Below are 27953 nucleotides of genomic sequence, written 5' to 3'. Positions count from 1 at the left end.
TAAAGTCCTTCCTTTGATCATAAATTCCTCAAAAAAATTCCACACTCCTCAAAATGTTGTGTTTATTTACCATCTCCATTTTCTCACATCCTGTAGAGTTTATTAAGTTCCTTAAGAAATAATCTGAAATATCGATTGAGATTGTACTAAATTTATAAACCCTCTGGAAAAATTAACAATTTTATAAGACGTCATCTATTTTCTTAATGCTGGTATACACATAGCAATGTTTTCTAGATTGATCATCATAATGAATTTCTTTATGCTATTGTTCTTCTAATTTGTACTGATTCCGTTGATTTACATAAGTAGTCAATAATAATACCTGCAAGTAAAGATATTTTTTTCCTCTTCAAATCCTTCTTCCTTTTGCTTTCCCTCAAAATACTAGCCAAGGTCACCAGTACTGTGTTATATTATTAAGGGTGAATTTAGACATCTTTGCCTTGAGCAACAAATATTATAACAACTAAAACAACAATAGTATCATATGTTTATACAATGTACATAGTCTCATAAATCTTAAAATTTTCCTTCTATTTTTCTGAGTATTTCTTAATCATGGGATTTATCATTTTCTGGAGTCTTGCATCACTTAGACAAATTTGTTAGTGTGGTATCTATTCATGAACAAAATACCAGTCCAATTTTTGATGTGGAGTTGAACATAAAGAATAAAGAATTCATCACATCTTATAAACAACCTCACAAATATATATATGAAATTAATTTAGAAGAAAAAAATGCCTTACACTGCTTCACGATTCATGATGCATGTAGCTCTTAGACAAGAACACTTATTGTTGTCATTGTATGTTAATCCTATTTTAAGGCCAAGTAGTTGAGCTATAATAACTGAAAAACCCTCCAAAGTCATTGCATCTGGATACTAAAATAAACAATATTGAAGAGAAAACCATTATATAAGAAGAAAACAAAAGCAAGTAATAAAATAAAACATTTTTATTCCTATGAAATTTTATATTTTAATGCTTTTGCGTTAAGCATATTTGGCAATACTTTATTTTGATGTGTCATTGACATGAATATCCATACTAGTTAGTCGATTAAGATGCATGAAAAATGTAAAAAACAATCAAACTACCAATATTCTCTGGTTTAAAATTTGGCATGCCCCAATTCTATAGCCTTAAACACACTTAGTATTTCTGGAATCAATATAAAATACATTTATTTAACTTTCTCATTAAATCAATTCATCCAATTAACAAATATTAATTCATTATATGCTTGTGTCAGGCACTATGAGAGAAGATGGGAATATAGTGGCATGCATGAAAGAAATGGACTTTGCCCATACCTGGAACATATATAACAGAAGGAGAGAAAGAAAATAAACAGGAAATTTACAATGAACTTACCAACTATAAAGAGATCATGACAAATGCTCTGAATAATATGAAGTACAACAACAGAGAACTTTGAGGAAAGGTGTAACTATTTAGATAAAGTAGTTAGAAAAACTTACTTGTAGAATTGATATTCAGGCTGAGATACAAAGTTTGGGAAATGACCCAGCCATATGAATTAAGGGTAAGTGCTTGTATGGGAACCTGTTCAGAGGTTATAGTATAACAAGTGAAGTGAAGAAATGACAAAAGTTAGAGATATAGAAAAAGCCATGATAAAGAAATTTGGGGGGCCGGCCCTGTGGCCAAGTGGTTAAGTTCGTGCACTTTGCTTTGGCGGCCCATGGTTTTCTGCTTTGGATGCTGGGCGTGGACATGGCACCACTCATCAGGCTATGCTGAGGCGGTATCCCACGTGCCAAGACTAGAAGGACACACAACTAAAATATACAACTATGTACTGGGGGGATTTGGGGAGAAAAAGCAGAAAAAAAAAAGATTGGCAACAGCTCTTAGCTCAGGTGCCAATCTTAAAAAAAATAAAAATAAATAAATTTGGAATGATAAGTTATTTAAAAAAAGGTTGGTGGCAGTGCAGAATGGCATTTCATATTATTTAACTTTGATGAATAAATTGTGATACTTTCCTTATCCCTTTAATCACTATAAGCAGAATTCTGAGAACGTCTCTATTTTTTACATCAATCAAAATTTAGAGTGAGAAAAATTTAAGCAATTCATAGCTAAAAGAAAAAAGATTGTGTGTATGTGTATGAATGAAAATGGAATATGGAAAAATGAGTTAATAGATATCGTCTCCTGTTATCCTCTAAGAGCTAAGCTTGCAAGACAGGGAAAATCCAAGTATCAGAACTTGAAAGGAGGTTAAAGCCAGAGCAGAACATGAGAGATGATATCTGGCTGTCGAAAATGTAGGGACAAGAAGCTGGACTTTTAATACCAGCTAAGAGAAAGGAGACATAGTCTTGGACTTCTCCAATTATATAGTTGAAAATAAATCCCCTGTATAAAGTCATGCAACAGAATAAAACAACTCCCTAGTTATACTGTGCAGGAAAAGAAGTCATATTATACAAAATATTAACAACAGGAATAAAAAAGAAGACATCACTACAGATCCTGCCTATTAAAAAGACCTATAATGTGCAAAAGGATAAAGCTGAACCCCTCTCTTACATCACTTACAAAAATTAATTTGAAACGGATCAAAGACTTAAACATAAGACCTGAAACTGTAAAATTTTTAGAAGAAAGCATAAGTGAAAAGCCTCTTGACATTGGCCATGGCAATGATTTTTTGGATTTCACACAAAAAGAAAAGGCAACAAAACCAAAAATAAGCGAGAGACTACATCAAACTAAACTGTTTCTGCACATGAAACAATTAACAAAATGAAAGGCAAGCTATGGAATGGGAGAAGATATTTGCAAACCATATATCTGATAAGTGGTTATATCAAAAATATGTAAGGAATACTGAACTCACTAGCAAAAAAAAACCAAACCCAAATAACTCAATTAAAACATAGACAAAGGACCTGAATACACATTTTTCCAAAGAATATATACAAATGGCCAAAAGGTATATGAAAATATGCTCAACACTGCTTATCACCATGAAATGCAAATTAAAACCACAATGAGCTATCACCTCACAATAGGTAGGATGGCTATTATCAAAAAGACAAAGAGATAACAAATGTTGGTGAGGACGTGGAGAAAAGGGAATCCTGGTATACTGTTGGTGGGAATGTAAACTGGTACAGCCATTATGGAAAATAATATGGAGGTTCCTCAAAAATTAAAAATAGAACTACCAGGGCTGTCCCCATGGCAGAGTGGTTAAGTTAGCATGCTCTCCTTCAGCGGCCCGGGGTTCACCGGTTCAGATCCTGGTTGCAGATCTACACACCACTCATCAAGCCATGCTGTGGTGGCATCCCACATTAAAGAACTAGAATGACTTACAACTAGGATATACAACTATATACTCAGGCTTTGGGAGGGAATAAGAGGATGATTGGTAAAAGAGCAAAAGATGTTAGCTCAGGGCCAATCTTCCTCATTAGAAAAAAAGCAAAAAAAATTAGAGCTACCATATATACCCAGCAATCTGACTTCTGGGTATATATCCAAAGGAAATAAAATCAAACAAACAAAAACAGAATGTCTCATCAAAGAAATAGATAATAGAAATAAGAAGCAAATGAAAATTTTAGAACAGAAAAATACAATAATCTAAAAAATAAAACCCCACTAGATGGACTTAGTAACAAAATGGAGACGTCAGAGGAGAGAATCAGTGAACTTAAAGATTGATTAATATAAATTATCCAATATGAACAACAGAGAGAAAATAATTTTAAAAAATTAACAGAGATACAGGAAGCAGTGAGACAATAACAAAAAAATCTAAAATTAATGTCATTAGTGTCCCAGAAGAGAAAAAAGAGAGTAGAGCTGAAAAATATTTGAAGGAAAACAGCTGAAAAGTTCCCAAATTCTGCAAAAGACATAAATCTACATATTTAACAGGCTCACAAAACTTCTAACAGAACAAACTCTAAGTAATTCATGGCCAGACATATCATAATTAAATATAGCTTGAGAAAAAATTTAAATGTCTTGAAATCAGCCAAAGAAAAACAACACACTGCTTATAGGGGAAGAACGGTTCATATGACAAGAGAATTTCTCAACAGAAATAATGGCATACAGAGGATGTAGCACAATATTTTTCACGTGCTGAAATAAAAGAAGTGTTAACCCACAGCTTTCATCCAGCAAAAATATCCTTCAAGAATGAAGAAGAAAAGACATTCTAAAGTGAAGGAAAATTAAGAGACTATGTTGCCAGTCACCCCGCTTTAAAAGAATGACTAAAGAAAGTTCTTCAGACAGAAAGGAAAAGATAATAAAAGAAAACTTGTAGCATCAGGAATGAAAAAAAAGGAACAGAAAGGGCACATATACGGAAAATAGACTATTCTTCTCCACTTGAGTATTTTAATAATTATGTTTCATATTTGAAAACAAAAAGTATAATTTTGAGTGACACAGTTCTAAATGTATTTAGAAGTAATATTTAAGTAAACTGAACCATAAAATTCCCTATTTTATAATTATATGATATGATTTGGGACCTAAAAGATGGTGTTAACATTTCTACATTCTACTTGAAGTGGTAAATTGTTTATAAACACACCTGTTTGTGTGTGTAGTTGTGTGTATGTGTGTGTTTAATCTCACTACAGAAAACACTAAAAATGTTTACCAAAGAGAAACACTGAAAAACACTAAAAATTAGAGGTTGACAGTTTCTATAAAAAGGAAATATTTTAGGCTTTGTGGACCATGTAGTCTCTGTCATGAATATAAATTCTGATGTGGCAGGAAAGAAGTCACAGACATTAGGTAAATGAATGGATGTAGCTCTGTTCCTATAGAACTTTATTTACAATATAGGTGGTAGGCCAGATTTAGGTTATAGGTCATGTTTGCTGATGTCCGCTATGGATAAATCAAAATGGAATACCAAAAGAATGTTCCAGTAACTCAGAAGAAAGCTGGAAATTGCAACACAGGACAAAAAAACCAGAAAGATAAAACAGAAAACAAATACCAAAGTGACGGTCTCAAATACCAACATATCAACAATTACGTTGAATGCAAGCTGTCTAAACATACCAATTAAAAGCCACAGATTGATAAAATGCAGAGGAAAAATACATGACCCAACTATATGCCGATTACGACAGTCTCACATAAAATATAAAGATAAAAATAAGTTAAGAAAAAAGATATCACATGCAAACATTTATCACAAGAGAGCTGTGGAAGGCTATATTCACAACAGATGAAGTAAACTTCAAATAAAAAATTATCATGGGCAAAGGATATAATAATAATAACAAAAAGATTCAATGTACCACAAGACATAACAATCTCAAATGTTTAGACACCAAACAATTGAGCTGTGAAAAATATGAAGCAAAACCTGACACAATTGAAAGAATAAATACACAAATACATAATTTACTTGAATTAATCGAAAGAAACACTAGACAAAAAATAAGAAATTGTTTACAAGACATGATCAACAACCATAAAACAATGTCTATAAACTGGCATTTATAAAACACTCAACTACAACATAATATACATTTTTTCATGTTCACATTGAGTATGCACCAAGAGAGACCATATCCCATTCAACAAAACAAAACTTAACAACTGTAAAAGAATTGAACATACATTCTCTGATCATAGAAGAATCAAGCTATCGTAAATAATATAAAGATGACAGGAAAATCTCCAAATACATGGGACATAGATATTAAACAAGGTTTTGAAACAATTTATGGTCAAAAATAAAGTTCTTTCTATTTATTTATTTATCTATACCTATTATCTGTCTGTCCATCTATCTATCTATCTATAGTATCAACTCTTACATTCCCATTCAACATAGTGTTGGAAGTACTAGTCAATGCAATAGGCAATAAAAGGCACACATATTAGAAAGGAAAAAACAAAATTGTCCCTATTTGCAGAAGACATGATTATCCATGAAGAAAATCTAAGGATTTATTAAAAATAAAAACTCATAGAATTAAAATGTGAGTTTAGAAAGGAAGCAGGTTCCAAGTTCAACAAACAAAAATCAATCATATTTCTATATATCAGCACTGAACAATTAAAAACACAATACCATTTACAATTTTTCCTAAAGAGTAAAAATATTTAGGTCTATGTATTAGTTTGCTAGAGCTGCTGTAACAAAATACCACAAACTAGACAGTTTAAACAACAGTAATTTATTTCCTCACAATTCTGCAGACTAGAAGTCCCAGATAAAGATATTGGTATAGGTGGTTTCTTCTAAGGCCTGTCTCCTTGGGTTATAGATGACCATCTTATTCTGATGTCTTCACATGGTCTGTTCTCAGTGTGTGTCTGTGTCCTAATGTCTTATAAGAACATCAGTCATATTGGATTAGGGTCCCCTCATATGACCTCATTTTACTTTAATTACCTCTTTAAAGGCCATATCTCCAAAATACAGTTACAGTCTGACGTACTGGCCATGGGATTGCGACATATTAATTTGAGGGGAATACCATTCAGTTCATAATAGTATAAATGAAACAAAATATGTACAGAAATTATATGCTGAAAATTAGAAAGTATTGAAGAAATAAATCTAAAAGACCAAAAGAAATGGAGAAACGTAGCACATTCATGGTTTAAAAAACACAACAAAGCAAAGATGTCAGTTCTTCCCAGACTGATCTATAGGTTTAATGCAATACCTATCAAAACACCACCATGTTTTGTAAAAACTAATTCTGAAGTTCAAACGGAAAGGCACAGAAATTAGAATGGTGAAAAAATTTTGAAAAAGAATAAATTTTCCCAACTTTAAGCCTTATCATATATTTAAAGTAATCAAAGCAATGTAATTTTGGAAAGAGAAGATAAATACACCAATGGAACAGATAAGAAAGTCCAGAAATAGACCCAGACAATATGACCAACTGACTTTTGACAATGTTGCAAAATCAATTTAATGCAGAAAAGATAGTCTTTTCAACAAATGATGTTAGAACAATTGGAAATCCATAGCTAAAAAACAAAACTTCCTAAATAATGAACAACTTAAATCTCACTCCTTACATAATTATTAACTCTAAATGGACCCTATATCTAAATGTAGATTGTAAATCTATAACAATTTTAGAAAACAAATGAAAAAGTCCTATGATTTGGATAATGTGTTATGCTTATTTAACAAGCTTTCATTGGGGAAATCTGGATAAAGGCTACATAGGGACTCCTGTACTGAACTTCTTATGAGTCTTGATTTTTTTCAAAGAAAAAGTCTAAAGTAAAGAACAACACTCAGAGAGATCATGACACTGTTGGATCAAGCAGTGGAACTCTCCTTATTGAACTCTATCAGAGGTAGTAAATCCAACAATCACCACAAAATGTCTCAGTATCTGAGGAGAATTTAAGAAAACTTTCAGTTGAAAGCAATAACAGTTTTTTATCATTAACATATTATGGTTATAATGCACTTAATTACTACACCTAGATTTTAGTGAGAGCTAGCATAATTTGCTGGACCAAACATCAAAAGAACCACCCACTTAATATTTTAGTCATTTACTTTGTAACCAGGAAGAGTGAAGAAATAGTTTAATGTAACATTCCTTTGTAAATTAACCAAGGTTTGAAAGTAAACAAGTGAGAACAAACTTGAAAGCAGCAAGAGATAAATGACAGATTACACACAAAGGAACAGCAATTTAATTACTGGTTGAATTCTCATTAGATAACAAGGAAGGCAGAAGGGTATGGAATAATATCTTTTAAGATCAGAAAGAAAAAGATTATCATCCCCAAATTATAAATTTAGCAAAAACATGCCCCAAATTAGATTGAATAAAGATATTGTCACATAAAATGCTAAAAGAATTCATTGAGTGGACATGAACTACAAAAATTGCTGAAGAAAGAGATTTAGATTGAAGGTAAATTATTCTAGATGGAAATTAAAATACTCAGAAAATTAAAGAGTATGTATTAGAAATGATAAGTATGAGTACATATTGGTAAATAAAGAGTATGTATTGGAAATGGAAATCTGGGTAAATACAAAAGAGGTCTGTTTTTTCTTAAGAGTTCTGTAACAATTATGACTATTTAAAGGAAAATGAATAGCATTATCTTCTGGTTTTATCACTAAACTAAAGAATAAAAACCATATTAGTGTCTCAATAAATACAGATTAAGATATTTGACAACATTCAACATCCATTTCTGGTAAAACAAGCAAACAAATGAAAATCCATCAGCAAAGTGGGAATCAAAAGGAGCTTCCTTAACCTGATAAAGGGCATCTGTAAGAAAACTACAGCTAACATCATACAAAATGGTGAAAGACAATGCGTTTCCTCTAAAATAGGGGAACAAGGCAAGATGACCTAATTATCTACAGAGAAAATTGAAAAGTCTGTCAAACAACTCATATAACTATCTTTCCCAGCCTACAGAGGACAGTGACCACAAGATGTAGAGTCAAAAGATGGGTGAGTTTGATGAAAATAATAAATATATTCCAATATCTCCATGTCTATATATCTATGAATTCCCTTCTTTTCATTATGCCAACTTCATTGCAAGTAGACCACCATTCATCACATATTTCAATTAACCAATGAAACTGTTAAAGCCACTCCCAAATGTTTAAGCTGGCATAATAAATCCAAAATCTCAAGTATTTTCCCCTATATTAATAAATTTAGTATGAACCAAAGATCTTTCTGCCCTTCTTTGTTCAGAACCCTTAGTATCTATTCCTGCACTTCTTCCCAGGAACATGTCAATATAGAATAGCAGGATCTTGTAAGTTGTTTTGGCTTGTAAACTGTCACCTTCCAGAGGAGCCCTTACAACTATTATTATTAATCTGTGGGCATAAGGGCTGATAAGAATAGAGCAGGTGTCAGTCAACTATGGTCCACAGACCAAATCTGGCCTGTGATTTTGGTTCAGTCTGTAAATAAGAATGTTTTTTATGGTTTTAAATAATTCAAAAAATCAAAATGGTATTTTTTACCATTTTGTGACAAATGAAAATTTTATGAGATTCAAATTTCAGTATTCATAAAGTTTTATTGGAACACGGTCCTGCTCATTAATTTATATCCTGTCTAAGTTGAGTTTTGCATGACAGTGCCAGAGTTGAGTCCCTGTGACACAAATCACATGGCCCGTAAAGCCTTAAAAGAGTTACTATCTGGACCTTTACATAAAATATTTGCCAATCCTTGAGATAGAGTTTGAAGTGAATAGGTGTCATTATAAGGCATTCCACTCAAATGATGTCATTACAGATCTTTAAGCAAGAAAAGTGAGAAAGGTCAGCTCACCAGACAGATGAAGATCGCCTACTTCAGTTAACAAAAAATTCTTAGAAGAAATCGGGGTTTCGAGTTGTCAGATTCATTGTGGTTCATCCAATGTTACTATCCCAAATCTGAGGTTTCACTCCATTCTAATTAATGCCCTAATTATAAAATAACAGACTTGGTCCTAACTTTCATTGATAATTCTGCAACATAAACAATTAACTTTTGGCATGGTTTTCAGCTATATTTGTTTAGTGGTTACAACAAAAAATAGATTATTTTAAAGCCACCACACGATCCAAGAAGAAATAATTTAATAAAAGAAACTGGTTAACAGGTAACAAATTATTGAGGAAGGAACAGAGGATGATGAGGCAACTCTGAGATTAGAAAAGCAGATGTTGCTACCAACATCAGGAGAGGATGTAGAAATGAGGAACTATGATTAGAATCCAAAAACAAGTGCCATTCAGCAGGAGTTAACCCCACAGTAGGAGGAGCTGTTTCCCAGGGCCAGGAAGCAATTGTTCCGAGACAATGCTCCAAGCAGGACCAGGATGTAGAGACATTATGACATTTCTCCTCCTCCCTCCAATCAGGCACATTTGCTGAACATACCCAAAAGCCAGAAGTAAGAGAAGCCCAGGGAATATATAGTTCCCTGTGAGATAGAACAGAGTAGAGGATAAGGAGGAAATGGATCTGAGAGCACTTAGTTGAGTGAATGATCCCAAATATCAATATAAAGAAATATTAGAGGATGTAGAAATAAAAAAAATTAAATAAGGGAAAAGAAATTAGATGATGAGTCAAAATGCTCTAACATAGAATTAACAAAGTTCCAGAAAGAAAGGGAAAAGAAAAAAACTATTAAATAAATAATATAAGAAAATTTCTCAGATCAGAAGTAAACTAGTATCCAGATTAAAAAGTCTTCAATACAACCAGCATACCTGATGATGAAGGACACTGTGCAAGGATAAAAAGACCTTAAACGTTTCCATTGAGAAAACAAGCAGGCCACACACAAATGAATGAGAATAAGAATTCCATTAAATTTCTAAAGAGAAGCTAAAAGGCAAAGAAGAAGACTTTTAAAATTCCAAGGTCCAATTATTTTAAAACTAAAATTAACCAAACGATATTTTCAAAGAATTAAATACATTTTCAATCATGCAACTCTCAAACAATTTACTACTCATCTACTTTTCCACTAAATTTTAGGAACATGTATTCTAACAAAACGACTAAGCAAGTTATGAAAGAAGAATATCATATGCCAAAGAAGAGAAGATAGAAGCTTCTTAAACAGCTATGCAAAAGATCTAATATAGATTGATAAAAAGATATGTCTCCAGAGTTGAAAAGAGTAATTTCTGAAACATGTAGAAAAGTAGAGGCAATTTATAATTTTATTAAAGAATTTGGGCAAAACCGGTATGACACAATTACTAATTTGGAAAGAACCAAAAGTTATGCAGTAAAGGCAATTTAATCTTAGTTCATTATTTGGCTCATCAGAGAATAAAATACAATTCTAATAATCTGTATAATTATAGAGGAAGAATGGAAGAGGCAGAATGTAGAAGTGATGAGCTATTAGGATGTTAAATTCTGACTTCAATAATAGGAAGTCAATAGGTAACGTCTAAATTTGAATACTCAAGAAATGTCATGGGTGGGGCCCTGCCCTGTGGCATAGTGGTTAAGTTCTGGTGCTCCACTTCGGCAGCCCAGGTTTGTGGGTTCAGATCCTGGGTGCAGACCCATACCACTCGTCAGTCATGCTGTAGCAGTGACCCACATATAAAGTGGAGGAAGACTGGCACAGATGTTAGCTCAGGGTTAATCTTCCTCAGCAAAAAAAAAAGAAGAAGAAGAAGAAGAAGAAAAGAAAAGACAAGAGAAATGTCACGGGCATATCAGTCAGAAATATAAAGAATAAAAAAAAATTCCTAAACATATAAACATGGAACTTGCACAGACATAATTTTAAGCAAATAAATGGCAGACACAAGAATACACACTGTGCTATTTCGTTTATATACAGTTTGAAAAGGTCAAACTGAACAATGACAATAGATGTCAGGATAGTGGTTTTCTTTGGTGTGGGTAGCAAGTGGGAAGATGTATGATTCATCAGGGTCTTCTGCAGTGCTGATAATATTCTACTTGATCTCTGTGAAGTTTATGCCTATGGATTGACTTAGCCAAAATTAATTGTGCTATACACTTATGACTCGTGCAATGTTCTCTATATATGATGTCCTTCAATAAAACTTCAATTAAAAAGAAATAGACATGAAGTTATATGCCAGGAGGAAAAGTTAAAAAAATGAGAAATAGGATTCAGGGGGTATAGATTATGTAAGGGACTGATTTACGTTTTTTTCAGTATTAGTCTTATAAAACCATTTGTATCTATAATAAGGATATGTGCATCACTTTGTAAAATAAAAATTTTAAAAGAAAAAGTAATTGTAGTAGAGTTGTATGCATCGATATGTATACATATTTTAAAAACCTGTTCTAATAGTTCTGAAGTGATACATAAAATAAAGACAATGCAGAACAATAATATATAGTTAATGTATACACACATTTGTAAAAACAGTATAAAGTATGCATAAAGTGGAAGCACAGATTCAACACTAGTGCTATTTCTTGAACTTGAAGGAGACACACAGGGGGTTTTAACTTTGCTCTAATGTATTATGATCTTAGAAAATCTGATGCCAATGTTAGGATCCATCATACCTAGTTGGTGAATGAATATATTAATGTTTATTCATATTATTGATTTATGTTTGAAATTTATAATTAAACTTTCTAACATTAAAATACTTTTGTCCCAATGAAACAATAATAAATATACATATAGAGAAAAAAATCAAGTTATTATACACTACATAACTACTTAAAATAATACTTATAAAATAAAATGTTTAGAAAAATAGCAATGTAGAAATAGATTAAAATTACATACCATAACAATATCTGCATCATAGCTTTTATTGCATATTGTGCCAGGAATTGTTGCTCCCAAATATTTAGGCTGTTTCCTGTAACTACATCATTATAGTATTGCCTTTTTTATTAGCATAGTTATTCAGAACAATGAATTTGCTAGTTTAGTTGTTAAATCTCTCATAAAATTTAAAATGGTTTTTCAATCATACAAATTTTTAATCTGGATAATATCTAATATATTATACAAAATGCTCAAATCAATGAAAACTATAATTCACTTTAATACCAATGTTCTTTCCTCACCTAACTCCTTGACTTCATATAGTTTTACTATCACAAATTCTCCTCAATTTCCTTTATTCTTCATTCACTGTTTTGATAACAAAGAGTTAAAACACAAGGTGTTTTTAATTTGTGAATTAAGCAAGCTTGCCTATCCTAAAGACAAGCCTTTTTTTTTTTTTTCCTGCTTTATTTCCCAAAACCCCCCGTACATAGTTGTATATCTTAGTTTCAGGTCCTTCTAGTTGTGACAAGCCTTTTTTTAAAATTAAATATTAGCAAAAAAACAAATCTCTCTTAGTCAAATAGTAGACATGAAATGTATTGACATATTATAGCTAATGTTAAGTGAATAACGTCAATTTTTACATCATTAATAAGCTAAGGCTTATATATATTCTGTAGTATAGTTGACATCACAAAAGTTTAGGAAAGGCTGATCTTTTCACATAATTAGATTCCAAAATATATTGTTATATAACTAATTCATGTTATTTTTATTTTTATTGTAGTCCAACTACACTGTCACCTCCATGGCAGCAGCAACATTTAAAAATTTTTAAAGGGGCCTACAGAAAGAAGAACACAATAAGTGCATTAAATTATCAAATTAATGGAATTATTTATGTATATCTCTTTCTTAATGTAGGACATTGTACTTACACAAGTAAGAATGCTATGTCATGAGGCCGTAGGATAAGATAGTCCTGTTTCCATGCCAAAAATCTTTGTAATAAATCATCAGCATCCCCATTGGCTGAAATTTGGTTTTTTTCTGACCACAGTTCCAAGGAGGACAGTATCACAGTCAATTTGAACTGAGTAAACATCTAAAAATAAGATTGATGGTATATTTATTCAGCTAACATAAATTATTATATCAAAACAGTATAAAAAATAAAGAAAAAGTTCAGTTGATTATTTTGGATATTAAATCAATTAAAGGCCATTAAGTCATTAATTTGTCATGATAGGATACAAATTATTTTCAACAATTTTTTAAAAAATTATAAATTTAAAAAAGGTAAAACTTACAGTGTTAACAAGGCCAATAATCTGGATAATTTTCTGTGTTACAGCCATCATTTCTGATCCCATATAATCATACTGAAAAAGAAATTTTTATGGTTCTTTTAAAAATGTGAGCAATAGCAATTTTTTTGTATAGTGAATATATCTTGATGATACCAGGCAGAAAAGTCATAGGACTTGTCAACTGATTTAAATCATACTAATCTAAAAATGACAACATTTATAGTTAAAAAAAACAAAGAAAAATCATACTTGGGCATTCAAAATAGATTCTCACTTGTTATATATATATTTGATGAGGAAGATTTTCCCTGAGCTAACATCCATGGCAATCTTCATCTACTTTGTATGTGAGATGCCTCCACACCATGGCTGATGAGTGGAGTAGTCCATGCCTGGGATCCCAACTCACAAACCCAAGCTGCCAAAGCAGATTGCGCAGCACTTCAACCACTCAGCCATGGGGCCCGCCCCTCACTTGTTATATATTTTAAAGACAGTCTCGAGCAGAAACAAATGAAATCATCAAGAAGTACTAAAATAACTTCACGGATTTCTGCCAATTATAAAGCGATTTCTTGCGCTAGAAATTTTTTATGATATGGAGGAAATCATAGCACCTCCCATTGCATGCTTAGTAAATAAAGAAGAGCAAATTAAAAAAACCCATAAAACAATGATCAAAATGCTCAAATATATCTACAGGAAAAAAAGACAGAAAACACAATGATGTAAAGTAAAAATTATGTAGAATGTATGATTCAAAAATTTTGAGAAAGAATAAGATGAAATAATGTAAAGGAAAACAGAAAGGAAAGCAGTTTTCCTCTGAAACTGGTAAGTTCTTAAGAGATATGGACTTATTTTGGGAGCTTAATGAAAACAATGTTCTTTGAGTCATTATAAAATGCTTAATACCTCCACAAAAGTTGCCAAATTCACAAAGTGACAATAAGAAATCCCTACCAAGTCTTAGAAATCTGTGTAGCTTGTTCACTCGCAATTGTAACAGTTATTGAAATTGATATACTGCTTAGAAATGCTAATAAAAGAAGAAATGTAAAATTAATTACAAATTTCTTTTGGATGAATTAAAAACATTCTAGACAAAATGTGTTGTCATACAAAAGACACTGCATTATGCAAGTGTTAGATATATGAAATATATTCCTATAAAATACACAAATAAGAAAAATCTTTATTTATGACATTCTGTTTGCAAATACTCAAGATCATCAAATAGTAGAAGTATAATTTCCTATACTAAATGTCATGACATTTTGGAAAATATCACTAGTTCCAAAGGTGTATTTCACACAGACAAAATTCTCAATATATGAGGAAGACATAGCAATGTTTGCTTTGGATGTGTCATAAAAATATGGAAAACAAAATTGACACAATTAAATCAAGAATTTAAGAACTCCACAATAATAGTTCAAGATATTAACATAACTGTCTTAGTAACTGATAGGACAAGAGGGGGAAAACTCAGTAAACACAAAAGCCCTGAACAACACAATTAAAAGATTTGACTTATAAATATGCATAGAGTGCTGGGAGCCGTAGCTACATCATTTGATCGGCTGTTTGACAGGGTCCAGCCGATTAACGCCGAGGGGTGCAGGGTCGCCCCTTGGTGAAGAATAACCGGCCAGCCCCTCACATAGTTCTGAAACCTGTGCTGCTTCTAACTGCCCTTCATTCCTTTTCCTTTCTTAACCTCCAGTTTTCACTCCTTTGGGTGGCTGCTTGGGAGGCACTACTTCCCGGGAAAATTAAATATAGTAAGAGAATGTGAACACCTGCAGGTAACTATCAAGATATTTTTCAGTTAATTATTGGAGGAGCACACAGTCCCATTTGAGACAAGCAGAAAGGAATCCTGCCCAGATAAGATGTCGAGTTAGGTTTATGGCCTCTATCTGGTTAATGTTTCCTTCTCCCTCCAGTTCTTTGTCTAAATATATATATGCATCGTCCTTCTAAGTTTGCTGGTTAATTGGATGATCAAGAAGTATCTATATATATTCTTGACCTTCTGCTTTCTGTTAAAATGTTATAGAGGTTTTCTCCTAAAAGCAATAAATAATAAATAATTGATGAGTAGAAGGGCCGAGGGGTGCAAGAATGCCCCTCGGTGAAGAATGGCCGGCCGACACCCCTGATATTTTCTGAATTATATGCATGCTTTCTAGCAAGGTTATGTCTATACTTATTTCTGTTTTTTATTCTTGAAGATATACAGTTTAGCTTAGCTTTTCAGCCCTTTACTTTACTAGCAAAATGATACTTTCTCCGGCAGTGTGCTTAAGGGACTGTTAGCTCTACAATCTAAAAGACAAAGGAATGCTTCCACCCCCTAAAGGGCGCGAAAAAGTAAAGATGTTTAACTGCCCGCTGAGAATGCAGATAGCCCTGGGGATAAGACACACTGGAGTCGCCTTTTGTTCCCATTAACCGTCTACACTAATGGCGTAAATGATTGAGGGAGGCAGGGATGGCTCCACCAGGATGTAACCAGACAGACTGCTGTCCTGTCCGGAGGCCTGGACCTTCTCTCTTTGATTTAACTTTACCATGAATCACAACAGACGCCTAGGTACCTATCTCCTTTAGCTTAGAGACAACAAACACTAGCAAATTGCGGAGAAGACTACCATTAACCTTATGCTCTATAGAATAGAATGCTAATAAATATTCTTGTGCTCGTTCTTTACTTCCTTATCTCTCTGAGAATATTTGTAGAACTGTTTCTGTACTAATCCTGAAAAATATATAAACGACACTTGTGCACAGTAAAGTCGGACTTGCTAACACCGACCCAAGTCTCACGTCCCCTTTATTTTCCCCTCATTGCGCCGACGCCGTCCATCCCTCAGGAACCTGGACTCAGCCGGTGCGGGACCCCGGCAATAGAGCACTGCATCCAACAAGGGAAGAATATAATAAATCCTTTCCAAATGCATAGGGAACATTTACAAAACTGACCATGTACTGGGCCATAAAACGAAGTCACAATACATTTCAAAGAATTTACATAATTCAGATAATGTTCTGTTACAAATATGTAATGAAACTAGATATGAACAAAAATATAACTTGAAAATCCCCAAGTATCTTGAATTTAACTAACGTAATTCTAAATTAGCCAACGGTCAAACAGAAACACACACACACACACACACACAAGTGAACTAGAAAATAATTTTTTTAAAAACTAAATGTTTATAGAAATCAGACATATGAAAACTTGTGTTACTAGAAACAAATGAAAAAACCTTGTATTGTAAAGACACTTTGGCTAGATATAAATTTTTAACCATGAATATATCATAAAATAAGAAGTGCATAAAATTAATGATCTTAACATTCAAACCAAAGAAACTGGAAGGGAGGAAATAGCAAAGGAAACAGAAGAAAGCAATAAAATAGGAAATGAACATAAAAACCCCCCAAAAATCTAAAAACAGGTTCTTTGAAAAGATGAATACAATTGACAAACCCCTAATAAGTACCATCAAGAAAATAAGATATATAATATGAATTACCAATATCAGGAATGAAAGGGAGACCAAACTATACATCCTATAAGATATTAAAATAGCAATGGTGTATAAAAATGTTTATGCCAATAAGTTTTTAAATTTTGATACATTTGAAAATACCATTGAAAAGACTACTTACCATACCTAACTCAGGTAAAGTTCAAAAAATATAATCATATAACTATAAAAAATGGAATATGTAATAATAAACCTTTCCAAAAATAAATCACCAGGCTGAGAGGGCTACAAAAGTGAATTCTCACAGACACTGAAAGAAGAAATAAAAACATTCATACACAAAATCTGCCAGAATATAAGAAAAGGGTTAAAGACATCCTAATTTGTTTTATGAAACCGGTGTTACTTTAACAACAGTTTAAGATGAAAGGATCACTTTTAAGGGCCAGCCACAGTGGCCTAGTGGTTAAGTTTGCTATGCTCCACTTTGGTGGCCCAGGTTTGATTCCAGGGCACGGACCTACACCACTTGTCAGTGGCCATGTTGTGGTGGCAGCTCATATACAAAATAAAGGAAGATTGGCCACAGATGTTAGCTCAAGGTGAATCTTCCTCAGCAAAAAACAGGAAGATTGGCAACAGCTGTTAGCTCAGAGTAAATCTTCCTCAGAAAAAAAAAAAAAGAGAAAGAAAGAAAGGAAGGAAGGATCACTTTTTTGGTATTCTTCTCAAAAATATAGATTCTCAATCTAATCATGAGAAAACATCAGGCAAACTTATGTTGGGTACATCCTGCAAAAGAACCAACTGGCAGTATTTTCCAATATAAGAAAAGTACCAAGAAAGACAAAGAAAGGTACCAAGGGACAAGAAAGACAAAGAAAGACCATAGTTTGCTAACAGATTGGAGGAGAATAAAGACATGACAACTCAATGGAATGTAGGACTCTCGATTGGAGGCTGGACTAGAAAAACAACATTTGTGGGGAAACTGTCAAAATTCAAACAAAATCTACAGACTAGTAAATGGTATAGTAAGCATGTTAATTTTCATGTTTTGATGACTCTATTGTAAAACAAAAGAGCAAAGAGAAACCACCAATAGAAATGGTGAGCAATAGAAATGGTGAAATCACTACAACTTTAAAAATTTTTAAATGATAATAAGAGGATATTATGAACACCTTTACTCCAATAATTTGAAAACTTAGATAATATGAAAAACTTCCTGGAGAATTTAACTTAGAGAAAGTGAAACAAAAATTTAAAAATCTGAACTTCTCTATTCATGTCAAAGCAATTACATCTGTACTTAACAATATTTCCTCCAAGAAAACTTAACATCTATATGGCTTCAGAGGTGAATTCTTCCAAATACATATGGAAGAGATCAAACCCATACTGTTAAATTCTTGAACAGAATACTGGAAGAGTAAAACTAATTCATTTTATGAGGCCTGCATAATCTTGATACTGCAATGAAACAAAACATTATAAGAAAGGAATATTACATACCATTATTTCACAAACATAAACCCTAAAATCCTAACCAGAATATTAAAGATCCATGACTTGTAAAAATGGATAAAATAAATTGAATAAATAGGATATATTTTAGAAACACAAGGGTGGTTTTAAAAAATATATAATCATCTCAATGGGTACAGAAAAAAGCATTTGATAAAATTCAACAACTGTCCACGATTTTAAAAATCTCAGAAAACCAAGATTTCATGGGCACTTCCTCAATATCATAAAGGTTATCTACCAAAATTAATAACTAACATGTACTTATAGAAAATGGCTACCCTATAATGCAGGGAAAAGGTTAGGAATGTACACAACACATTCATATGTATTGGAGAGTCCAGCTAAGACAATAAAGGAAGAAAAGGGAACAAAAGCAAACAACAAATATACAAAAGCAAGAAAAGGAAATCAAAAATTAGAAAATGGGAATTAAAAGTATCATTATTCACAGATATGATTGTGTACATAGAATTTTCAAAGAAATCTACCAAAAGAACCCCTCCTAAGAATTAACAACATATATCACAGGATATAAGATGAATATATTAAAAAAATCAGCCATATTTTATAAACTAGCAAGAAAAACTGAAATGTTAAAGTAAAAAAAACATTTACTAATAAAAAGTACCCATTTGATAAACCATCAAACACAACAATAAAGCCAATAAGGATGTTCAAGGTCACTACAGGACACTGATGAAAGAAATTGACAAAAAATGTCAAGCTATGTATGTACATATGGATTGGGAGACTCAATACTGTTAACATGACCACTCACCTCAAAGTGACCTAAGCATCCAAATCAATCCGCAAATCAAAATCACAGTTATTTTCCACGTTTGTATGAGTGTGTGTGGAAACTTGTAGAGCAATTCTAAAATGTATTTAAATGTGAAGGACCCAGAATACTCAAAGCAACGACGAAGAATAAGAAGAGGATTTAAACAAATAAACGAAACAGCAATAAACGTACAGCAATTACAACAGTGTAGCATCGATTACACAAAACATAAACAGGCCAATGAAAAAGAATAAAGATTCAAGAAATAGGCCATGCATATTCCATTACCTGACTTTTTCAAAATTACCACCATGATTGAATAAGATAAAATGGATCACTTTTTACAAATGGTGCCGGAGCAAATGACATGGAAAAGAATCAGTCTTAACCTCAATCTCACACCACATACTTTTATCAATTAGCGATGAATCATAAAAACTATATGTGAAAAATAGGTGCATGAAAAGGTGTTCAACATCACTAATCATCAGGGAAATGGAAATACAAACCACAATGGATATCATCTTTCACCCGTTAGAATGGCTATTATCAACAAGACAAGAGATATCAAATGTTGGCAAGGATGTGAAGAAAAGGGAACCCTTGCACACTGTATGGGAATGTAAATTGGTACAGCCATTATGGAAAACAGTATGCCAGTTCTTTAAATATTAAAAATAGAACTACCATATGATCCAGCAAAACAAAATCAACATTTCAAAGAGATATCTGCATTCCCATGTTCATTGCAGTATTAATCACAATAGCCTAGATATGGAGACAACCTAAGTGTCCATCAATGGACAAATGGACAAGGAAAATGTGGTATATATAGAAAATGGAATATTATTCAGTTGTAAAAACAAGAATATCCTTCCATTTTCAACAATCTGATGAACCTGGAGGGCATTATACTTGGTGAAATAAGCCAGACAAAGAAAGACAAAAACTGTATGTATCACTTATATGTGGAATCTAAAAAAAAAAAATAAAGCCAATTTCATAGAAACAGAATAGAAAGAATGGTGGCTGTCAATGGCTGGAGGAAGGGGGAAAGAAAGATGCATGTCAAAGGATACAAACATTCAGTTATAAGAAGAAGTTCTGAGGATCTAATCATGAGGACTAGAATTAATAATATGATATTGTATATGTGAAAGTTGCTGATAGTAGATCTTATGTGTTCTCAACACACATACACACACCCAAGAAAGGAAAAGAGTTAATTATGTGAGGTGATGGATGTGTTAATTAGCTTGATCTTGGTGATCAATCCACAATGTATATGTACATCAAATCATAAGTTGTATACTTTAAACATATACAATTATATTTGTCAATTATTCTTCAAAAACGTTGGAAAAAATATTAAGTGGATTGGTAAGATGGTAAATACCTGGTATGTTCAAAGAAAACAATGAGACCAGAGATGCTGGAGCAGGTTAAGGGAAGGGCAAGGCTGTTAGGAAGTGACGTCAAAAACATACTGGACTGAGTGGGGATGGGAGGCAGGTAGATTGTGTAGGACAGTTCTAGGCTGGTTTGGGCTTTTAGTCATAACTGAGTAACGTCTAAAATGAAATATCTCTGTTTGTAAATGATTAAAAATTCCATTATGTCTTTGAAATTAAGGAAAAATTTTCATAAGTTTCAAAAGAGAGAGGGAAAGAGGGAAGGAGAAGGTGGGGAGAGACTGGGGAGAGAGGGAGGGAGACAGTGAGGAAGGAAGGGGAGGGAGAGAGAGAGAGGGAGGAAGGAAGGGAGGGAGGGAGGGAGTGGGGGAGGAAGGGAAGGACTTACCAAAGCTTTTTCCACTATAATGTGCATTTCTAGATATTGGGGTAATAGTTTTGAAAGAGTTTTCTTCTGGAAAAAAAAGAGATTTATCAAATGTTAACATGTATTGAATTTAAAGTGCAAAGAGCGACGTGTAAAGATGGCAAAGAAGATGCATATAAAACTCTCATGAGGACTCAAATATAAAAATTCATTGAAAACCAGAAAATTCCACTTGCCAACATATTCCCGCTTTAAAAGAATCCCAGGAGCCTGCTAGAGTAATGCAGGAGGCTAGGTACTCTCTACCAACACCGAATGAGAAAGAAAGTGAATATAAAGATACATATTCTGTTGTCTTCAACTCATGACAAACCTACAGTACCAGTTTACACTTGAGAAATCTTCATGGACTATCTTCCTAAAGACCGTGGGAACACCAGCTGTGCCACACTGGAAATCTTCCATTCATTGACCAGAAAAACCTAGGAAACATTTGAGAACTCATAGTCTACACAGAAATTCAGGTAAATAGTGTGACTTTTACTATTAACCATATGGGTACACAGGAAGCAACAGGATGTAAAATATCAGAAATAATTCTGTAGCTCCAGAGCTTAGGTTGTATGTCCCATTTGGTATCATGTAATAATCTTTGTGCTAAGTCAGTCAGCTATAAATCACCAATTTATTACGTCATCATTTAGCACTTTCATGGTCATTTTCACATGAGCTATATTTCTAAAACATTGAGATGCCATTTCACATATAGAAATTTCAAAGAAACCAAAACTTCTTCCTTGATTCAAGTATAATGATCACTAAATATAAGAGTTTGGAGGGTACAAAGATTGGGTCTGTCATAAAATAGCCTAGGTTAAAATAAACAAGCAAACAAACTGGACTCAGCGTGTAGGGCCTGGGTTTAAAGGTTTGTTTATATTTCCATAGGTAAGGAAAGTTATGCCTGCACCCTCTATGTCTATTGCTGTCATTATCTGTCTGTCTGTCTGTCTGACTACATGCACATATGCAATTTTGTAGGAAAGGAAGTACTCTTAACCCTCGTCTTCATAAAATGCTGAAATATGTGGGTTTGGTCTCCCAAGCACTGTTTTATTATTTTCTTCACGACTTTTCAACACTTACTAGAGTCTTATAACAATGGTGATCATATAATTTATTGCTGCAACTGGAATAATGTGGATGGTACTAAATGCACTGGGGGGGGCACTAAAAATAATCTATATTATATAATTATTGTAATTGATATTCAGTTCAATTTTATTACTTCAGAAGACCCAAAAATCTTTCTACCCAAAAGTTATTACCCAAACTAGATTTTTTGTAAATATCTATATATGCACACACAAAGCCAAAATTTTTAAAGCTTTTCACTGATTAAAAATAGCAAAGGCAAAATAATTATTCTTGATAAATACCCATGTACTCTAGTTTCTTATCTATATCTCCCTCTAATATTTCTGATAATATTGGAACAGCATTTATTAATATCATCTTAATATTTTCATTATTCTGCTTATGATTTTGTTCAAGGTTTTATTTTGTGGCTAATGTACTTGAAACCGTTGACACCTTCAATTGACTCTATTATAGACAACAAAATATATGTTTAAGTTAATTTTTATTGTTTATGATAGGTTACAATCTTGTGAAATTTCAGTTGTACATTATTGTCTGTCAGTCGTGTTGTAGGTGCACCCCCTCACCCTTTGTGCCCACCCCAATCCCCCCTTTCCCCTGTAGCCACTAATCTGTTCTCTTTGTCTACATGTTTAAATTCCTCATATGAGTGGAGTCATACAGAGATTGTCCTTCTCTATCAGGCTTATTTCACTTAACATAATTCCCTCAAGGTCCATCCATGTTGTTGTGAATGAGACGATTTTATTCTTTTTTATGGCTGAGTAGTATTCTATTGTATATATATAGACCATATCTTATTTATCCAATCATCAGTTGATGGGCACTTAGGTTGCTTCAACTTCTTGGCTATTGTAAATAAATAATGCTGCAATGAACATGTGGGTGCATAGGACTTTTGGAATTGCTGACTTCAAGCTCTTTGGATACATACCCACTAGTGGGATGGCTGGGTCATATGCTATTTCTATTTTTATTTTTTTGAGAAATCTCCATACTGTTTTCCATAGTGGCTGCACCAGTTTGCATTCCCACCAGCAGTGTGTGAGGGTTGCTTTTCCTCCACAACCTCTCCAACATTTGCTACTTTTTGTTTGGGTTATTTTTGCCATTCTAAGGAGTGTAAGGTGATATTTTAGTGTAGTTTTGATTTGCATTTCTCTGATGATCAGTTATGATGAACATCTTTTCACGTGCCTGTTGGCCACCCATATTATCTTCTTTGGAGAAATGTCTGTTCACGTCTCCTGCCCGTTTTTGACTGGCTTGTTTGATTTTTGGTTGTTGAGTTATGTGAGTTCTTTATATATTACGGAGATTACCCCTTGGTGGATATATGACTTGCAAATATTTTTTCGCAATTAGTGGGTTCTTTTTTTGTTTCAATCCTGTTTTCCCTTGTCTTGAAGAAGCTCTTTAGTCTGATGAAGTCTATTTGTTTATTCTTTCTATTGTTTTCCTTGTCTGAGAAGCATGGTGTCTGAAAAGATCCTTTTAATACAGATGCTAAAGAGTGTAATGCCTATATTTTCTTCCAGAAGCCTTATAGTTTCAGGTCTTACCTTTAGGTCTGTGATCCACTTAGAGTTTATTTTTGTGAATGGTGAAAAAGAATGGTCAATTTTCATTCTTTTACGTGTGGCTTTCCAGTTTTCCCAGCACCATTTGTTGAAAAGACTTTCTTTTCTCCATTGTAGGCCCTCAGCTCCTTTGTCAAAGATTGGCTGTCCATAGATGTGTGGTTTTATTTCTGGGCTTTTAATTCTGTTCCATTGATCTGTGCACCTGTTTTTGTACCAGTACCATGCTGTTTTGATTACTGTAGCTTTGTAGTATGTTTTAAAGTCAGGGATTGTGATGCCTCCAGCTTTGTTCTTTTTTCTCAGGATTGCTTTAGCAATTCGGGGTCTTTTCTTGCCCCATATGAATTTTAGGATTCTTTGTTCTAATTCTGTAAAGAATGTCATTGGGATTCTGATTGGGATTGCATTGAATCTGTAGATTGCTTTAGGTAGTATGGACATTTTAACTATGTTTATTCTTCCAATCCATGCACATGGAATGTCTTTCCATGTCTTAATGTCCTCATCCATTTCTTTCAGGGAAGCCTTGTGGTTTTCATTGTATAGGTCTTTCACTTCCTTAGTTAAATTCACCCCGAGGTATTTTATTCTTTTTGTTGTGATTGTGAATGGGATTGTGTTCTTGAGTTCTTTTTCTGTTAGTTCGTTATTAGAGTATAGACATGCTACTGATTTATGTAAGTTGATATTATACCCTGCAAATTTGCTGTAGTTGATTATTTCTAAAAGTTTTCCAATGGATTCTTTGGTGGTTTTTTTTTCTGCTGTGTCTCCCCAAACCCACCCTCCTGAACATAGCTGTATATCCTAGTTGCAGGTCCTTCTAGTTGTGGGATGTGGGACGCTGCCTCAACATGCCCTGACGAGGGGTGCCATGTCTGCATCCAGGATCTGAACCCTGGGCTGCCGCAGTGGAGTGAGCAAACTTAACCACTTGGCCACGGAGCCGGCCCCAACTTTGGGGTTTTCTATATAGAAGATCATGTCATCTGCAAACAGCGAGAGTTTTACTTCTTCCCTCCCTATTTGGATTCCTTTTATTCCTTTCTCTTGCCTAATTGCTCTGGCCAAAACCTCCAGTACTATAAGAGTGGGGATAGAGGGCATCCTTGTCTCGTTTCTGTTTTCAGGGGGATGGCACTCAGTTTTTTCCTATTGAGTATGATGTTGGCTGTGGGTTTGCCACATATGGCCTTTATTATGTTGAGGTAATTTCCTTCTATCTCCATTTTGTTCAGAGTTTTTATCATAAATGACTGTTGGATCTTGTCAAATGCTTTCTCTGCATCTATTGAGATGATTATGTGGTTTTTATTCCTCAATTTGTTGATTGATTTGTGGATGTTGAACCATCCTTGAGTCCCTGGTATGAATCTCACTTGATCATGATGTATGATCCTTTTCATGAATTGCTGAATTTGGGTTGCCAAAATTTTGCTGAGAATTTTTGCATTGATGTTCATCAGCGCTGTTGGCCTGTAGTTCTCCTTTATCGTGCTGTCCTTGTCAGGCTTTGGTATCAGGGTGATGTTGGCCTCATAGAATGTGTTAGAAAGTGCTCCATCCTCTCTAGTTTTTTGGAATAGCTTGAAAAGGATAGGTATTAAGTCTTCTCTGAAAGTCTGGTAGAATTCCCCAGGAAAGCTGTCTGGACCTGGGGTTTTATCCTATGGGATGCTTTTGATTGCTGGTTCAATCTCCTTCCTTGTGATTGGTCCGTTCAGACTGTCTGCTTCTACTTGACTTAGCTTTGGGAGATTGTAAGAGTCTCAGAATTTATCCATTTCCTCTAGGTTATCCATTTTGTTGGCATATGGTTTTTCATAGTATTCTCTTATAATCTGTTGTATTTCTGTGGAGTCTGTTGTCATTTGCCCTCTTTCACTTCTGATTTTGTTTATTTGAGCTTTCTCTGTCTTTTTCTTTGTAAGTCTGGCTAGGGGTGTGTCAATTTTATTTATCTTCTCAAAGAATCAGCTGTTTCATTGATCCTTTCTACTGCCTTTTTTGTTTCGATAGCATTTATTTCTGCTCTTATTTTTATTATTTCTCCCCTTCTGCTGACTTTGGGCTTTGTTTATTCTTCTTTCTCTAATTCAATTAGGTTTAAGTTGAGATCGCTTATTTGGGATTTTTCTTGTTTGTTAAGATGTGTCTGTATTGCGATGAATTTCCCTCTTAATACAGCTTTTGCAGTATCCCATATGAATTGGAATGGCATGTTATCATTTTCATTTGTCTCCAGATATTTTTTGATTTCTTCTTTAATTTCTTCAATGATCCATTGCTTGTTCAATAGCATATTGTTTAGTCCCCACATCTTTGTCCCTTTCTCAGCTTTTTTCTTGTAATTAATTTCTAGCTTTATAGCATTATGATCAGAGAAGATGCTTGTTATTATTTACATTTTTTTTGAATTTATAGAAGCTTGCCTTGTTTCCCAACATATGGTCTATCCTTGAGAATGTTCCATGTACACTTGAGAAGAATGTGTATTCTGCTGTTTCTGGATGGAGTGTTCGATATATGTCTATTGACTCCAACTGTTCTGGCTTTTCATTTAATTCCACTGTTTTCTTGTTGATTTTCTGTCTGGATGATCTGTCCATTGATGTGAGTGGGGTGTGGAGGTCCCCTACTATTATTGTGTTATTTTTGATATCTTCTTTTAGGTTTGTTAATAGTTTCTTTATGAACTTTGGTGCTCCTGTGTTGGGTCCATAGATATTTATAAGCATTATTTCTTCTTGATGTAGTGTCCCTTTGATCATTATATAATGACCCTCTATGTCTGTCTTTACCTGCCTTATCTTGAAATCTACTTTGTCTGATACAAGTATTGTGACACCTGCTTTCAGTTGTTTGCCATTAGCTTGGAGTATCATCTTCAACCCCTTCACTCTGAGCCTGTGTTTGTCATTGGAGCTGAGGTGTGTTTCCTGGAGGCAACAAGTTGTTGGATCTTGTTCTTTAATCCATCTTGCCACTCTGTGTCTTTTTATTGGAGAGTTCAATTCGTTTACATTGAGGGTGATTATTGATGCATGAGGGCTTAATGCTGTCATTCTGTCACTCATTTTCCAGTTTTTCTGCATTTCCTTTGTTTCACATCCAGTGTGTTTTGGCCTACCCATTGAATTCTGCAGTTTCTTATGCTGGTTTCTTAGCTTTTTCCTTATTTATTTTTTGTGTCTCTGTTCTGTTTTTGAGTTTAGTGGCTACCCTGATGTTTGTATTCAGAATCTCGTGCATAACATCGTCCATTTTCTGGTGACCTCTTATTTCCTTAGGCTAAACTGATTCAGACCTTTTCCTCCTCTCCTCCTAATTTATTATTTTCATCTCTTATTCCAACTTGTGTTGTGAGTTTGTGGTTAAAGTGACAAGATTATCTTTATTTTTGGTGTTTTCCTTCCCTTTATCCTTGTTCTATAGTTGAATATTTGCTATCCTATTCAGATTCTATCTGTCTCCTTACTCTGTGTTTTATGACGCCTTTCTCCTTTTTTTTTTCCTTTTTTCAGGTATGAGGGCCTTCTTGAGGATTTCTTGTAGGGGGCTCTTGTGGCTACAAAGTCCCTTAATTTTTGTTTGTCTGGGAAAGATTTCATTTCTCTCTCATATCTGAAGGATATTTTTGCTGGATTGAGTATTCTTGGCTGAAGATTTTTATCTTTTAAAGTTTTGAAAATGTCATTCCAATCTCTCCTAGCTTGTAAGGTTTCTGCAGAGAAATCGCTGAAAGTCTGATAGGGGTTCCTTTGTAGGTTATTTTCTTCTGCCTTACTTTCCTGAGTATTCTTTCTTTGCCATTCATTTTTGCCATTTTTACTACTATATGCCTTGCAATAGGTCTTTTTCCATGACATATCTAGGAGATCTGAAGGCTTCTTGCACAGATATTTCTCTCTCATTCCCTAGATTTGGGAAGTTCTCTGCTATTATTTCTTTGAGCATGCTTTCTGCTCCATTCTCCTTTTCTTTGCCTTCAGGGATACCTATAATTCTTATGTTGCATTTCC

At 33.7% G+C, this 27953-nt stretch overlaps 1 protein-coding gene across 9 annotated transcripts in view; it reads right to left on the bottom strand.

Annotated features, from left to right (window-relative positions):
* Positions 1-27953, bottom strand: part of ADAM18 (ADAM metallopeptidase domain 18) — a 184960-nt gene that overhangs the window by 129079 nt on the left and 27928 nt on the right. For 4 of the 9 annotated variants that reach the window (XM_070253027.1, XM_023630504.2, XM_023630510.2 and 1 more), the window contains 5 exons: positions 21209-21274; positions 13595-13666; positions 13223-13389; positions 12294-12375; positions 753-889 (listed from right to left, as the gene is read on the bottom strand). In XM_070253027.1, coding sequence (XP_070109128.1) covers positions 753-889; positions 12294-12375; positions 13223-13389; positions 13595-13666; positions 21209-21274 — 524 coding nt within the window. The remainder of the gene's footprint in view (positions 1-752; positions 890-12293; positions 12376-13222; positions 13390-13594; positions 13667-21208; positions 21275-27953) is intronic. The other 5 variants (XM_070253030.1, XM_023630507.2, XM_070253032.1 and 2 more) reach the window with 2 other exon arrangements.

This window comes from Equus caballus, chromosome 27 (genome assembly GCF_041296265.1).
Source record: "Equus caballus isolate H_3958 breed thoroughbred chromosome 27, TB-T2T, whole genome shotgun sequence".
NCBI lineage: Eukaryota > Metazoa > Chordata > Mammalia > Perissodactyla > Equidae > Equus > Equus caballus.
Note: the sequence above shows the minus strand (reverse complement) of the source record. Positions and strands in the feature narration are given on the sequence as shown.